The following is a 14,439-nucleotide window of genomic DNA, read 5'->3' as shown; positions in this document are numbered from 1 at the left end:
TAAGTTTTCTCCACAACTCCTTCCTTTTAAAATAGTTCAGTAATGCTAGCCATAATACTAAGTAAAAACACAACCAGTAAAAAGCTGACAAAGGTAAACGTTTAAATGTTTACGACTACACTGTTGCTTAAGGCATTTACAGAATGCCAGTTATATTTTTGGTCCAAGTGCCCAGTAGGCCAGAATATGTGCATGTGCTTCACACTACCCAGAGAAGGAAAGTGTGGGCGTGAGCTGCTCTGCCCTGAAGCGCTAGTAACAAAGAACACACAGTTGCAGAGAGAAAAGCTGGTGTAATAGGAACATAAGCGGCTTAGTAGAAAATATATCTGCTCCCAAGTGCTCATGAGTAAAAAAAGAAAAAAAATAAGTACAAGTTCTTTAAAAAACACAAGAAAACAAACACACCCCTTACTAATGAGTCCATGAAGACAACCACAAATACACATCCTCCAGCAACATTAGGGAAGCCTAGCTCTGCTTCAGATGACTTGCTCTTGAGAAACAGAAAGTGGTTCAGAACCATCAGTCAGAACCATGGCGACTTTCCCAAATTCTCGTCTGGGTAGTAAACCTGTTCAGCAATCTGCCATTGCAAACTGTAAATAAGTAGATTTCAACCCTTTTTAACCTATATTCCCTCATGTTATCTGCTGTGCATCATTTGCTAAGATGCTGTAGCTTTTACTTGTGGTTGACTGTATTACAACTCTTGTAGTTATTTTGACTGTCTCCTTCAAATATTCTCCCCCACGATCCCCTTTTCTGATCTGACCTCATAGGGGGACCATCCCCAAACATCTCCCCCTTCAGATTCGTTGCCTCCTGACAAAGAACTACAGACAAGGCTGCATTTCCTCAGGAGATCCAAAGCAGTGTGTCATCTTCAGATGGGCATGCACTGCTTAAAAAAAGAGCAGGTCTCTGCACATGATGAGCTATATTGCTGCTGTTGGAAATCAATGCTGTACCACAGCCAACACGAGAAAGAACTTGTTAGTAATATATTCTAACTCATGTTCACAAAACGCTGCAAATGACTATGTGTGCAGATATATGATTTGGGATGGTAGTACCTTATTTGAGAACTACACTGCATGAAGATCATGTATTTGTATCGACAGTGTCAAACTGATAAAAGAAAAAGTTACATCAATAGTTAATTTTCATCTCTATATAAGGTTATGGCATGTATCTGTGGGACACTCGAAGAGCCATATGGGAAGCAATATAACGAAAAGTTAAAAACATGGGCTTTGGGGCCAAGCTCCCTAGGTTTAAATATCAGTGTCACCGTCTACTGTTATGAGACCTTAATCAAGTTACTTCTTTCTCTGTTTCCTCACCTGTAAAATGGGAATAATCATAATACCTATATCACAGGGTTGTTATGAGGATTAAATAAGCTATATTTATAAAGCACTTAAACAGAGGTATTTAAGTGTTTATTAAATTAAGGGCTGCACAGGTGTTCAGCAGCCGTGCAAAGACCTAAAAGCAGTAACACTCTTTGTACTGATAGCAAAAGGTTAAAATGGGCTGGTGAGGACACACAGAAGATAAAATGACACATCACTAAATTGGGTATCAGATTTGAAAAGTGTTGCCAAATATTAAATACAGACGTTAAAATTCTGGACTCTAAGCATATTTAATCTTTTCAAGCTTGGTACTAAAGTATGCTTAAATGTGCTTTCACATTTCTGTGTAGGTCTGGAACCCTCAGTTACAAGTCTAGCCTCTGTGTGACCTTGGAAAACCTTCTAACTCTCTCTGTCCCTTGATCTTTTGAAAAGCGATCAGACTACATGTTTGATCTCTAAGGCCCAGCTCTGATAGCCCCAGGAAGGTGGCCACCTGATCCTTAAGAAATGTATGAAATAAATGAGAGGAAAAGTAAAAGACGTTTTAATAGAATTTTAAACAAAAAGATGGCTGAGTTGGACAAAATCCAACCCTCATCCTTTCCCTTCGCTGCAGGGCAAAGATAAAAATAGAAAACAAAGTCATAGACTTCCGTCATAAGTCCACTTGAATAAAGAAGCAGGGGCAGGAGCAGCCTCCACATTCTGGCACCACTGGGAGGCAGTAACCTTCGGTCTCCGGCTCCGACTTTGTGTATGTGACGGTGCAGCAAAGCACACTCCCCGAGAGGTCTCTCAGAAAGACTCGCTTTTGTGCCATTCAAAGCAGGGCCGCCCCAGAAACAAAGAACCACGTTATTATATGATTCCATTTGTATGAAATGTCCAGAACAGGCAAATCCATAGAGACAGGAAGTAGATTGGTGGTTTCTGAGGACTGGGGTGTAGAAGAAATGGAGAATGACTGCTAATGGGTACAGGGTTTCCTTTGGGGTGATGAACACGTTTTGGAATTAGAAAGCGGTGATGGAGACTCCAGGAGGGCACACACCAAGGAGGACCTCCCAGAATTTCTGCTGCCAGTGTCCTTGTCCCCGTGGTGAGCCACAGCCGCCCCCCACCTCTGCAGGAGCCCTTCCAACACTAGCAGATGGAGAACTTAATGTTCTAGATGATATTTTGACTGAAGTACCAGAACAGGATAATGAACTCTATAATTCAGAGAGTGAACAAGATAAAAATGAGAAAAAGGGTTCAAAAAGAAAAAGTGACCAAATGGAATCTACTGACACAAAGCGACAAAAGCCTTCTGTTCATTCAAGACGATTGATTTCTAAGCCACTGAGCTCATCAGTTAACAATAACAAAAGGATGGTTAGTACAAAAGGAAAGTCAGTCACAGAGTATAAAAATGAGGAATATCAAAGATCTGAAACAAACAAACGTCTAGAAGCTGATCGGAAAATTCGTTTGTCAAGCAGTGCCTCCAGAGAACCTTGTAAGAGTCAACCTGAAAAAACCTGTCTGCGGAAAAGGGATCCTGAAAGGAGGGTCAAATCCCTTACGCCAGATGGTTCTGAGAGAATTGGGCTTGAAGTGGACAGACGTGCAAGCAGACACAGCCAGTCTCCTAAGGAGGAAGTGAACTCTGAAGAAGGTGGCTCTGACCATGAGACTGGCAACAGTGGTTCTTCCGACAAGCAAGGCAACAACACTGAGAATGAGGAGGAAGGGGTGGAAGATGTGGAAGAAGATGAAGCAGTAGAAGATGCAGAGGAAGATGAAGAGGTGGATGACGATGGAGAGGAGGAGGAGGAGGAAGAAGAATATGAACAGGATGAGAGAGACCAGAAGGAAGAGGGAAAGGATTATGACACCCGAAGTGAGGCTAGTGACTCTGATTCTGAATCCATTTCCTTCACAGATGGGTCTGTCAGATCTGGTTCAGGAACAGATGGATCAGGTACTAATTTTTATATGTAAAGGTTTGTCTTTTTTTTTTTTTTTTTAATTGACCTGATTGGTTTTTTTCTTGAATATTTTTAAATTGAATTATAAAATTTTTGAGGCAATGGGGGGGATGTTAGTAAGACTGTCCTGTGATTTTTTTTTTATATAGTGTACTTTTGAGTATTATAAATGCACTCGAATAAGATTTACATATCTTAGTAAAGGCATTTCCCAGCTACAAATTGACTGTATTATAAATGTACACTAGTCTGACTGTTTCTCTATAAGGAAATGTATTTGAGGTTTTAATGTTGTAAATTCTTAGATTTCCATACTAGTCAACAGCAGCTTATTTAAACACTGATGTACTTGAAGTATATTCATATGGAACCCGTCTGCTAGGTATAACAATATTTTCATGTTAAATGCCTCTAGATTTCATTCATGTGGCAACAGAAATCAAAATAACTTTCTTTTTCTCTTGGGAGCTCAAACTTTCTTTCATTTCTGTACCTGTGGGTTGACTGACTGGGGCAGGGTCGCCAGAGGGCTGGGTATAAAGGTACAAGATGGAAAATAAGAGTATAAAATTATTGTGGAGAGACTGGGTAAGAGGCACCTTGGGTCATTCCTTCAATATTACATGCCCTGCCACTTTATCTCTATCTGACCCATGAGACTTGACTATGGGAATGGTAGATAGTTGCAGTCATTAGGCTGAGGGAGCCCTCTTTTGGGGGGAAATTCAGAGGGTAGAGCAAGGAGAGGTCAGGGTACTTAGAAACCGCTGGTCACTCTGTGATGATTATACTCTCATGGCTGTCTTATGTAAAGATGCAGCCAGATCTCCTACACAGGCCAAACGTACTAAATATTGGGATACAAGAAAAATTCTATTCTTTTGATATATTTGATAGTTGCAATGGCTTTATTATAGAATTTTATCATTTTAATGTAGTACATTGTTAGTAAATCATATTCTTGATATAGTGTAAATGATAAGAGCAAATGACCAGGTATTTTCTAATTGGCACCTGAAGTGCTTCTAGCCTTTTGCTCACTAGAGTTCTAGGTTTAGGAGTTTAGACAGGTTTTGAAGGAGGTTAAAGAGTTAAACTGAATAGATGGGCAGTTGGCTTTAATATAAAAAGAAAAACTTGTGGAATCTTTAATTCTACTATTCCATCATACTTTTTGCAAACTGATGGGATATACGTTTTATAATTTATGATAATGGATAGAGAACAAAAATTGCATTGGCAATATGAATGAATGTTCATTTATTGTGGAGAATGTGTGAAACCTGTAAAAGTAGGGAACATTTTATTATAGGAATCTTCTTTTTGGTGTCCATGTTAGGAACGATATTTCTTAGACTTGAATGTTTATCCTGTTTAAGTCAAACAAGGGAGACATATAAATATGTAGGGCCTGAAATAATGTGTATTTTTATTTTATTTTATTTTATTTTTTTAATAAATTAATTTATTTTTGGCTGCTTTTGGTCTTTGTTGCTGCGCGCAGGCTTCCTCTAGTTGTGGTGAGCGGGGGCTACTCTTCATTGCAGTGCGCAGACTTCTCATTGCGGTGGCTTCTCTTGTTGCGGAGCACGGGCTCTAGGCACGCGGGCTTCAGTAGTTGTGGCGCACGGGCTTAGTTGCTCCACGGCATGTGGGATCTTCCCGGACCAGAGCTCGAACCCGTGTTCCCTGAACTGGCAGGCAGATTCTTAACCACTGCGCCACCAGGGAAGCCCCAGGTGTATTTTTAATAAGTTCCTTAGGTGCTGATACTTAGCAAGATACCTATTCATACTTTGTTTTTTGTGGATTAGACATTTCGGATTGAATGGTAGCCAATAGTTTTATAAAACCTGGATATTAAAACTGTTAAGAGACTTACTGTTACAAAAGAGATACTTGCTTGGAACTCTTACTTTCCATATTAAAGGAAATTTGTGGCTTTTCTTTGGAAGAGCTCTTACGTGGAACATATTTTAAAGACTGTATTTAGTATGCAGGACATTATTATTTTTATTTTGGAGTAGTTTCTCTTCATAATAATGTGTGAGAGAAAAATGGGGTGGATCTGGAACTCCACCAGAGGTAAAACAATTTTTTAAGATTTTTAAACACAAGGGATTACAGTTTAGTTTTTGCGTCATGAATTTTCTATATTCCAGTTTATTTTACCTTATTTTTCTCAAAATTTCAGTAATTTTCTTATAAAAGTGACACACTTGGTGGCTGTTAAGGGTTTATTTGTTAGACGATTTTCATTGTTTTTTTGACCTGAGAATCATAGTCGGGAGAGGGGATCATAAACTTAAGAGCAGTGAAAGTTATTTATACAAAAAAGATTAAAAATCCTTGGAGATTTTTTAATGGTAATGGTAATGCTACAGTTAACATTACATAAAAATTGTTGGGTGAGATCTTACTTCTGCTTCTGTTATATTTCCTGCATCATCTTTTTTTTAAAAAAATTTATTTATTTATTTAAAAAAAAAGAAAGAAAGCAGTGATGGTTGCAAAACCTTATACTAACCGCTGAATTGTACACTTTAAAAGGGTTGCATGGAAATTACATCTCAGCAAAAAATGGGGGGAGGGGCAGGTCTGCTGTAATAATAATGGTTCCTATTATTATCCAGTAGTCTGCCTTCTCTTATCAGAAATAGAAGGAAGTAGGGAGATTAAAGTCATTCTGTCAACAGCTCTTGATAATGGTAAGTCTAGAATTATATTTCAAATTGCATATAAAGGGTGGCCAAAAAGTCTGGAAACTTAGAGGTAGAGGATTAATGGCCCTGCTCTCAAAGAGAAATTACATATGCCGAAAGTAAGAGTAACCAGTAGGAAGGGGCTACCTGATAAGGCACTGGTTGCCCCACCCCGAAGGCTAGCCAGGCCTCCAGCTGTCCAGTGCTCCAACATGACAAGGCGTGGTGTGAAGCCAGGTGTACCTGGGCCCCACCCAAAGATTTCCCCGGGTAGTGAGTCACGAGAAAAGCTACGAAGCCAAATGGGCTTTTCCTTATTTTACTTCTGCACCCTGCAGCCTCTAAGCCTATCACTGACCATTAAGCACAATCTGTGGGCCACTCTATGGTGGCCCAAGGAAAGGAAGCAGCAGGAGCAAAAGCTGAAAGGTGAGAAAGGAAGGGATTAGCAATAGTTTGGCAGGATCACCAACTCCTTCCAGGAATCACAGCAGACAGAATGACCTTAAAATGTACATTGTAACATGTCACCTCCTACTTAGAACCCATCCAAGGCAATCAGAAAACATGCCAACTCCCCACAGCTACCTGGAATAAAATGCACACTTGGTGTGCCAGCCACCAGCTGTGCCTGATGGCACCTGCACCTCTCTGGTCCTCCTTCGCCCCTCTTCCCTCTCAGAGCTTCCAACGCACCAGGTCCTCCAACAGCCCAAGCGCCTGGCTGCCCAGGGCCTGGCACACGCTGCTCCCTCTGCCTGACTCTGCTCTCAGCGGGCAGCTTCTCATCCCTCAAGTCTTAACTCAAATAGCAGCTCAGATAAATACCTACAGGGGGCCCCTCCCGTTAATCTCTACCACAGCTCCCTGTGGGTGCTTTGTGGAGGGCTCACCACACTGTCACTACTTTTCTATTTATTGCAGTTTACCCCGTAGACTAGTCATGCAAAGATGGGGAGTATGTGCAACTTAGTCCCTGGTGTATCTGAGGTGCTGCCACAGTGTCTGGCGCACGGTTGGCATTTGATGTTTGCTAAATAGATGAACCTGTATTCTTAAAAATAACTCTGGCTGGGGAGAATTCCAAGAGACAAGGAGAACAATTAAAGTGGTCACAGATCACATCTTAAGTAACACTGATTGTGGTGCTACTAACAGTACCACTTACAAGGACTTTCTTTCTGACAATTATACAATTACATCGGTTAAGCAATGAACAGACTTGATTTGACTAATATAACAGTGATTGCCTGAATGTTTACTAACTGGGGGTCTGTGTGCTTTTACTGTGCACACAATCCCATGTGTCCTTGAACCTCCTTCACAAAGCAGAGGCCAGGTGGGCCTCTGGACTCTTCCCAGGGTTAGCAGGCTGTTCTTCTGCCCCTTTCACCCCCTCTTCAAGTGTAACAAGCACAGGTTATGCTGCTGCTCTACAGCAGGGCTTCTCAGCGTGGGCTGCACATGAGACTCCTTTAAAAATTCCAAAACCCAGGCTGCGCCCCAGACCAATTACATCAGAATCTTTGGGGACAGGGCCCAGGCATCAGTACTTTTTAAGGCTCCTCAGATAATTCTAATGGGCAGCCAAGGCTGAGAAGCACTGTTTTAGTGAAAAATCCAAGTACCCACAGAGACCAACCTTCACTTAATTCCCTTATGATAATAGGATCTTGTATTCATTTTAAAGGTAAAAGAGCTGGGTGTACCAAAAGGAAGCATCCTATGAATAAATATTAATCTAGAGATACTCATAAATTATTTCCTGAATGTTTATTTAAATCATTAAATCCCCTTTTTTAGATTTTTAATACTCTTCCAACTCCTATTAAAGTGTACTACAAATGTCACTTTGCCTCAGAATACTCAGATAGAAAAGTGTGTCTACTTGGTGAATAAAAAAATTCTAAAATATATAAAACCCACTTACCTGAACTACTCAGGTACATGACCATCTCTACCATTTCCTAGAATTCCTAGCAATAGACACGAACACTTAGCTTCTTGTAAATAAAGAGAGCCAATAATATTAAATTGACTATGTAGAAAATGAATGAAAGAATGAGTTCAAACAAATGATAAAAAACTGAAACTGACTTGCTTGAAATTACTTTAAAATATGACTATAAAAATGGCTCCTGCTAGAAAGAGAGTCACATGTAGAGAACAAACTTAAGGTTACCAAGGGGGGAAGGGCGGGGTGGGATGGACTGGGAGACTGGGATTGACATACAGACACTACTATGTGTAAAATAGATAACTAATGAGAACCTACTGAATAGCACAGGGAACTCTACTCAATGCTCTGTGGTGGCCTAATGGGAAGGAAATCTAAGAAGAGTGGGTATATGTATACATATAACTGATTCACTTTGCTGCACAGCAGAAACTAACACAACATTGTAAAGCAACTATACTCTAATAAAAATTAATTAAAAAACAGACAAACAAAGCGGCTCCTGCTAGAATTAATCCACTAGGTCAAAGAAAAGCATGTCCAAGCCCTGTCTGCCTTCAGTCACATCCACTTCCTCATACACAGATCTACACATCCCACCCAGAAACAGATTTTTACTTTTCTAAAGCTCGTATCAATCATCTAATCACACCAACAGACAAGGTTATGTTTCTCACAAGATTACTCACCAAATAGCACTGATGTGGAAAAAATGTTTTTTATGCTCTTCAGTATTTTTAAAGATCCACCGTCTTCCCTAGTTCAAAACAATTCAAGCAGCTAGGCAGTTACTAAATGTGATCAATAACATCTAAAGCACAAACTTGAAAAATGCTTCAAAATCTTTCTTACTAAAAGAACTCTTACAAGTAGAATACACAAACAGAAGAAAAGTAAAGGAATGTTCTACCTGGTTATTTTGTCCAGACACAGTGATGTGCAAGCCATTTTGAACCAGTGTTGCCTACAGACTTTCTATCTACACCATCTATTATTTTATGGAGAACTGCTATTCTTATAACTTTTTCATTGATCTGAAAGTCAAACCAGTTTTTCTGGTCTGTCTTCAGAATCGTGTGGTATACACAAACAGTGTGGATGGTACTTTAGCAGATAATGCTGGAGAAGATCTCCAAATTCAAAAGCAAGTAGTGTCCTATATGTAGCTAGATTTTCTGGAGCCACTAAGTGTCTGTACCAGACTAATTCAGTAATTCAGTAATTACTACTTATGTAATTTCGATTTAATTTCTCAGAACTTTTTCTAAAACACATTTCCCCTTTCTAGTCATATACTAAATTCTAGCCTGGCCTATGATAGACACAGTTGTAATAATGTGTTATTGGTGTCTTAGCCTTCCAGCTGAAATTTTTTCTTCCTTTTTTTTTATCCCTATGGTTGAGGAAAGTTGTACAGACCAATTCAATAGAAGTAAAACCCACCAGCTTTCTTGGAAAGAGCTGTAGAATAAAACAAAATTTATTTGTGGGGAAGCATAATTCCTATTGAATGAATGGAAAAATGAAATTGTAGAATATTTTCAAATTAAACACACTGTAGAGTAAAAACAGCCTCAGCCAGCAGAAAAGTCAGATCGTAATCTGATAAGATTCACTTGTAATTTAGATTAATTATATAAATGGGTCATTTATATAACCAAGGAGATATATTAGGGATGCATTTTATAAGGTTTGTTTTTGTTTTTATACTAGGATAAGTGTTTCCCGTTTGCCTGTAATAAGTGGCCAGCCTTTTTAATATAAAGAAGACAAAATTCTCCCCAGTGTCTGAATTAACATTAACTCTGAATTAAAGAAGCTCTAATTGATGGGGTTTTACTGTGTACATAAATATAAGGTGAAATACACACTGAAATAATTATTAGGGAGAAAGAATCGGCTCTCTGTACCCGTTGAGATCGTCCCACCAGTAAAGGTCGACTTTGCTCTGCCTTTCATTTGTGCAGCTGTTAGAAGGCACACGCTCCGCCAGTTTAAGCTGATGAAATATACATTTCGGCTAGTCATCAGGAGATCAGGTGTCAAGGTAAGGCTCTAAAATGTGTAACCTTAAGCAGTCAGTTACTACTCCTCTGACCACTCTCCCAGGGAAATGGGGATGGTACAGTAACTAGCACAGCTCTGGATGGGGGAAGGGGGGAGTGAAGGGGAGGAAGGGACGGTTGCAGGGGGAGCCACTTACGAGACGTAGGCTGGGTAACCAAATCCTATCAGGTTGCAGAGGAGAGAGGCTCCATAACCGAACACCAGGTACAAAGCCACCAGCCCGATGACACCTGCAGACACGAGGAGAGAAGTGGGTCGGGTGGCACACAGGCGCTCCAGCCGGGCAGCCCCCGCCAACACCGCAAAGCGTGGCCCGTTCTAAGCGTTGGAGAAAAAGAAACCGCACCGAGGCTGGGCCCGCGCCTTCTCGGGGCTTTGCCTTTGGTCTGGGGATACCCGGCAGGCCGCACCTTTGTGCCCTTCCTTCCCCAGTCCCTCCCGCAAGGGGCCCCACGCCACACTGCGCACCAGCTGCAGGAGCCCCGCTTCCTTCCCGGAGGGTCTGGGGAGGCCGGGATTCCGGCGCCTGCCCGCGGCCCCTCCCGTCCCGCGCCCAACTCCGCGGAGGGGCTGGCTACGACCCGGTACTCCGCCACGGGGACCGCGCTCCCTCCCGCAGGGGCCCCGCCAGTCGGCGCCAGCTCTGCTCTCGGCCACTGGCACGCAGCACTGGGCCGCAGGGCAGACACGTCAGCGCCGTCCGGTCCCCGACCCCACGTCCCGGGCGCCTCGTCACCGGGCCGCCCCGGGCGCGGTCTCTGGTCCCTGGCCTGTGCAGGCGGCCAGTTCTGTCCCCGACGACGCCACTGACCCCCGTCTGTCACCGAGCCCGTGGTCCCAGCTGCGATGCGACAGCTGCTCCCGGGCCGGGCAAGCGGCGGGATCCCGCGGGCCGCAGCCCCACACTCACCGAGGACGATGTAGCTCCGGTTCACGCCGGTCTTGGCCTCGAGCTTGGCCAAGAGGTCAGTCATGCAGTTCTTCTGGTGAAGGAACCGGTCGAACCTCTGCCTCATGGCTGCAGACATGGCGGGGACCGTCGCGCCGCCGCCTGGGGCTACTCCTGGTGCCGGGTGGCCGCAGAGCGAGGTGACTGGGGCGGCGGCGGCGGCGGCGGCGGGCGGGGCGGGAGGCGGGCGATTCCCGAGTCCCTCCGCTCGCGCCCCGCAGCCCCCCTCCTCGCCCCGCCCAGCCGCGCCGCCCCCTCTCCCTCCCGCGGTCCGCAGCGAGCGCCACACCAGGGGCGGCGGCCCGAGCAGCCGCTGCTCCCTGCGGGGCGGCCGCCCTCCGCCTCTGTTAACTGGGTAAAAAGAGGGTGGTGAGTCTTGTGAGGTCCCTTCGGAAATCGTACTCGAAAGGACGTGGAAAGGAGGGGGCAGGCGGCCTTGTTGCTCCCACCTAAAAAGTAGCGGGACTGGTTTGATGTACCTACCCTGCTCTGCTAAACCTGCTGAGACGTTTTAAGTCTAGAAATTGAAATGCTCGACCATCCTGAAAGAACTCTTTGGTTGCAGACCTACTTTTCCCTTCGTTGTCAGTACTCGGCATAGTTCTCACTTACAGATAGTAGTCTTTTTGAAAAGACCCTTGAAGAAACTTAACAGACCCTCCTCTGGGGACACCATTTCCAAGAAGAGTCCTGCCCTACACTGCTTAAGCCATTTCATGGTGGGCTTGGCATTTGCTTGATCTCTGATACCCTGGAAACTTTTCCAGACCCCAGCCGCGAAGACAGTAGTGTGCGCTTGCCTACAAGCAAAATTACCCTGCAGAAGGTAATTCCAAATCTTTGGGCAGGACTTCACTTTGCTTCCTTCAGAATGTCGTGCTCAGGCTCTTCCTCCACCTAAACTTAGGCTCTTGTTATCGCTCGCCTGTATTATTTCAGGAAACTCCCTTTGAAAGTATTCTTTCTTACTCCTGTGATCTGCACCCTGCTGCAGTTTTCCTCGTTGCTTAAGCTTGAAAGGCTCTCCGTTCCCTACAGACCAGAGCTCCCATTCCTTAGTATAGCATTCACTGGCCCTGCGCAGACTTGCCCCCAACATTCTCTCTTTGTGCTGTGCAACCCCTCTGCTCTTTCAAATTGACTTTACAGTACTGCCTTACACTTCGGTGAAAAGCTACCTTGCCCACTCTTAGGCTTTTCCTTTTGTGCTAATTCTCCTTCCTCTTTTCTTCCCCAGATCTTAGCTCAATTCTCTCAGTAGTCCCATGACCATCCAGGCAAATCAGTGACCAAATTAAATAAAAAAAAAAAAAAAAGTAAATAAACCAATAATAGGATTACTGTGATAGCCTCCCCGCTGAGGTGTCCATTTCTGTCTTTGCACCTACAGGCAATTCACAGTGTGGCAGCCAATTGGAATATTTTTAAAATGTGAGTCAGGTTGTGTTGTCTTTTTGCTCTTAACCCTCCAGTAGCTTCCCATCTGCTGAAAGAGTGGCCTCAAGGTCATAGATGATATGTGTGGTTCATCCTTCTCCCTTCTAATTTCATCTCCTATTGCCTGCTTCCTTGCTGTGCCTCAAACAAGCTGAGCCCACTCCTGCCCCTGGGCTTTTACTTTTCTTCTGTCTCAGTGGCTCTCAAACAGCAGTGATGTTGTCCCCCACAGGACATGTGGCAATGTCTGGAGACATCTTTGGTTGTCAGACGAGTGGTGACAACTGGGGTAGCAGATGTTACTCACCACTACTAGCATCTAGTAGGGATGCTAAACATCCTGCAATGCACAGGTCAGTCCCCCCCCTCCCCCCCCCCCCCCCGCAAAGAAGAATAATCCAGCCCCAACTGCCAGTAGTGCTGAAGTGGGGAAACCCTTCTCTATCTAAAAGCTCCAGATAAGCACTTAACTGTCTCCTCCCATTCGTCAGGTCCTTGATCAAATGACAAATTTGTGAGGCCCTCTCTGATCCAGAATCGCAACCCCCAACGCTCTCTAGCCACTGTCTTGCTTTATTTTGCTCTATAACACTTATTACTCTCTGATAGTCTATGTGTTCTACTATTTGTATTTTGTTTCTTTCCCCACTAAATTATGAGATCCACAAAGGTGGGTATTTTTGCATGTTTTGTTTATGTCTGTGTCTCAAACACCTAGAACAGTGCCTGGTACTTAATAGGTGTTCAGTAACTATTTGATGAATGAACGAATATCTAACATGCATTGTACTGCTCAGTAGTCTATGTGTTACATGTACTAATTCACTTAATCCTCACAACAGCATGGCGTGGATACTATCTATTTTATCCTCATTTAAGGGAGGGAAATGAGGTATGCCAGGGTCTCAAAATTGATAAATGTCAGAGCTAGAATTCAGACAGGACTCTTACCCCTCAATATACTGCTGATACAGGTTAAATTGTGTCCCCTGCAAAATAGATAAGTTGGAGTTAAAACCCCTACCTTATTTGGAGGTAGGGTCTTTATAGAGGTAATCAAGTTAAAATGAGGTTATTAGGGTAGACTCTAATCCAATATGACTGGGTCCTTATAAAATGGGGAAATTTGGATGCAGAGACAGACACACATAGAGGGAAGATGATCTGACGACACATAGGGAGAAGCCAGCCATCTACAAGCCAAGGAGAGAGGCCTTCCCTCACAGCCCTCAAATAAAACCAACCCTGCTGACACCTTGATCTTGGACATCTGGCTTCCAGAACTGTGAGACAATACATTTCTTTTATTTAAGGCAGTTTGTGGTACTTTGTTACGGCAGCCGTAGCTAGCACAACTGGCTACGAGGATAACTGAATTTTGAACTTTTTAACCAGTTGTGTGTTTGTATAATTTCCTACTAAGTGAATACAGTAATTATTCATTTGCCTGGAAGTCAGTGTCATGTTTTTGAGAACTTCAAGTGATTCACGGTTTGATAGTCTTATCTTTTTTAAGCCAAGGAGCAACACCTTTCAAGTTAGGTATTCAAATCAGCCTAGATTTTTATGACCACATTTCATATAGTGTCAACACACTATGCATGAAGCATTTGGAAACATACTATTCATTTGGAATTCTTTTGTATAAATATTGCTCCCTTCCCAGTTTTCTGTGAAGTTAGATTCCAATTTTTTCTCTTTCCTCCGTCATTCTAACACTGGCAAGATGAGGCAGCAAGGTAAGGCGTAGTGTGTGTGTGGAGCACAGCCTCTGGATCCAGCCTGTACAGATGAAATCCCAGCGCCACCATTTAGCTGTGTGACTTTGGGCAAGTTACATAAGCTCTCTGTTCCTCTGTTCCCTCATCTGCAAAATAGGGGTGACAATAGAACCTATTTCATAGGGTTATCATGATGATTGAATGAGTTGCTATTTGTAAAGTTTTGGGAAGAGTGCCTGTTGCAAAATAAGTGTTAGTTAAGTATATATATA

At 43.1% G+C, this 14,439-nt stretch overlaps 1 protein-coding gene across 1 annotated transcript in view; it reads right to left on the bottom strand.

The window, feature by feature from the left end:
• The window catches only part of REEP5 (receptor accessory protein 5), a 42,784-nt gene extending 31,600 nt beyond the window's left edge, over positions 1–11,184 (bottom strand). The window contains exons 1-2 of the mRNA XM_068535722.1: positions 10,971–11,184; positions 10,197–10,290 (exon numbers count right to left, since the gene is read on the bottom strand). Of these exons, the coding sequence (XP_068391823.1) occupies positions 10,197–10,290; positions 10,971–11,088 (212 nt within the window). The 5' untranslated portion in view covers positions 11,089–11,184. The remainder of the gene's footprint in view (positions 1–10,196; positions 10,291–10,970) is intronic.
• Positions 11,185–14,439: the final 3,255 nt, after the last annotated feature.

Source organism: Eschrichtius robustus, chromosome 2, assembly GCF_028021215.1.
Source record: "Eschrichtius robustus isolate mEscRob2 chromosome 2, mEscRob2.pri, whole genome shotgun sequence".
Lineage (NCBI taxonomy): Eukaryota > Metazoa > Chordata > Mammalia > Artiodactyla > Eschrichtiidae > Eschrichtius > Eschrichtius robustus.
The sequence above is the reverse complement of the archived record's forward strand: the minus strand, read 5'-3'. Positions and strand labels throughout refer to the sequence as shown.